This window comes from Plasmodium reichenowi, chromosome 14 (genome assembly GCF_001601855.1).
Source record: "Plasmodium reichenowi strain SY57 chromosome 14, whole genome shotgun sequence".
NCBI classification, from domain to species: domain Eukaryota; phylum Apicomplexa; class Aconoidasida; order Haemosporida; family Plasmodiidae; genus Plasmodium; species Plasmodium reichenowi.
Window position 1 is genome coordinate 641,027 of NC_033659.1, and position 2,207 is coordinate 643,233.

The window sequence follows — 2,207 nt, forward strand, 5'->3', positions numbered from 1 at the left end:
AAAAAAAAAAACATTTTTCCTTGTATAATCATGGAAAAGAATTTCATGAAAGAGTAAAGAAATTACATATTTTATCAGATGCTTTAAATATTGATGCTTATCCATCCTCTTTTATAAAAAGAAATATAAAGATAGATGATCTAAAAAAAAAATTCGAACATTTAAAAGATGGAGAAAGGGATGATAAAATATATGTAATATATGGCAGAGTAACCATTAAACGAAATAATGGTATGTTTATGAACATACAAGATGACGAAGCAAATATACAAATATATTTAGATGAAGATTTACCTATCAAAGGAAAAAAAAATGATAATAAAAAGATAAATAATAATAAAATAGAAGAAGCACCAAATAAATATCATATCGAAAACAATATCGTTTCGTCCATTTCATCTAAAAATAATAAAACAAATAACAGTGATTATGTGATAAAAGATCAAAGTTACAATGAAAAATATGAGACATATAATAATCAAATAATGGCAAGGAAAATTATTGAACTTGGTGATTTTGTAGCTGTTAAAGGCTTTGTTCGAAAAACTCTAAGAGGTGAAATAACATTACACGTCAAAGATATTTATATGCTTAGCAAATCTTTATTACCATTACCAGATAAGTACAAAGGAATGAAAGATGTAGAATATAAATATAGAAAGCGATACTTAGATTTTTTAACTAACAACGATCAAAAAGAGAAAATAAAAACACGATATGATATAATCCAAGAAATAAGAAAATATTTATTAAAACGTAATTTTCTTGAAGTGGATACACCTATATTACAATTAATACCAGGAGGAGCTACAGCGAAACCATTTGAAACATATTTAAAATCTCTAAATTTAATATTGTATTTACGTATATCTCCAGAATTATTTTTAAAAAAATTAATTGTAAGTGGCATCTCAGAACAAATATTTGAATTAAGTAAATGTTTTCGTAATGAAGGTTTAAGTTCTATACATAATCCAGAATTTACCATGTTAGAAATATATAAATCCTATACTAATTATAAATATATGATGAATTTTGTTGAAAAAATAATAAAACACCTTTTTAAAAAATTCCCTTATCTTTCAAATATTAATTCATCAAATTCAAACACAAAAGAAAAAAAAGAAAATATTAATATGAACAATAAGTGGAAAAAAATATCATTCATTAAAATACTAAAAGATTATACATCAATTAATTTTTTAAAGCTCTCATTTGATGAAGCATATGATGAAGCCAATAAATTAAACATACATTTTGATCAACCAAAACAACAATTAAATTGGGGCTTAATTGTAGAAGAAGTTTTCAAAAAAAAAGTTGAACCATATTTACCACATGAACCTATACATATATATCACTTACCATCTGATACATCACCACTAGCCAAAACGTTAAACAAAAACAGTAGATTATCCGAAAGATTTGAAACATATATAGGACAAATGGAAATAGCTAATGGATATTCTGAAGAAGCTAATGCTTTAATACAGGAAAAAAAATTCCTTTCTCAATTTGCCTTGAAAAATATGATTAAAACAAATGAAAAAAATGTGGGTATTCCTACAACGTTTTCTGATGATCAATATAAAAGTAATCATAATGAAACTGATCAAAGCATTAAGGAAGTACCTAATAAAGAAAATACAACTAACATATATGATGAAAATAAAAAGAGTGATAATAATCAAATAGATTATGATTATGTAACAGCTTTGGCTCATGGATTACCACCAACAGGAGGACTAGGAATAGGTATAGACCGTTTGTGTATGTTATTTACGAATACAAATACGATTAAAAATATTGTATCGTTTCCAATCATAAAACCACATGGGAAAGATTAAATATGCCTCCACAAAAAAATGTATATATATATATATATATATATATTTATTTATTTATTTTTATTGTTTTATTTTAACCCCTGCAGTATAACATCATATGCATTATATGAATTATTTTTGAAGCCTTTTTCATTTCTTTTTATAATCATTTGTAAAATCATAATAATAAAAATAAACCTTATTATATATATATATATATATATATATATGTATATATTTTTATTTATTTTATTTTTTTTGTCAACTATAAAACTGTTATTTTTTCGAATGAATTTTTAAATTAAAAACTGTTTGTTATTCTTTATATTATGCTCAATCATATATATAAATATATATGTGATACTTAAAAATTAAAAAAAT

General features: G+C 23.2%; 1 protein-coding gene across 1 annotated transcript in view; it reads left to right on the forward strand.

Annotated features, from left to right (window-relative positions):
• Positions 1-1,847, forward strand: part of PRSY57_1416100 (lysine--tRNA ligase, putative) — a gene marked incomplete at both ends in the record, with an annotated part of 2,025 nt that extends 178 nt beyond the window's left edge. Inside the window, one exon of the mRNA XM_012909778.1 lies at positions 1-1,847. This exon is cut by the window's left edge and continues 178 nt beyond it. Coding sequence (XP_012765232.1) covers positions 1-1,847 — 1,847 coding nt within the window.
• Between the last annotated feature and the right edge of the window lie 360 nt (positions 1,848-2,207).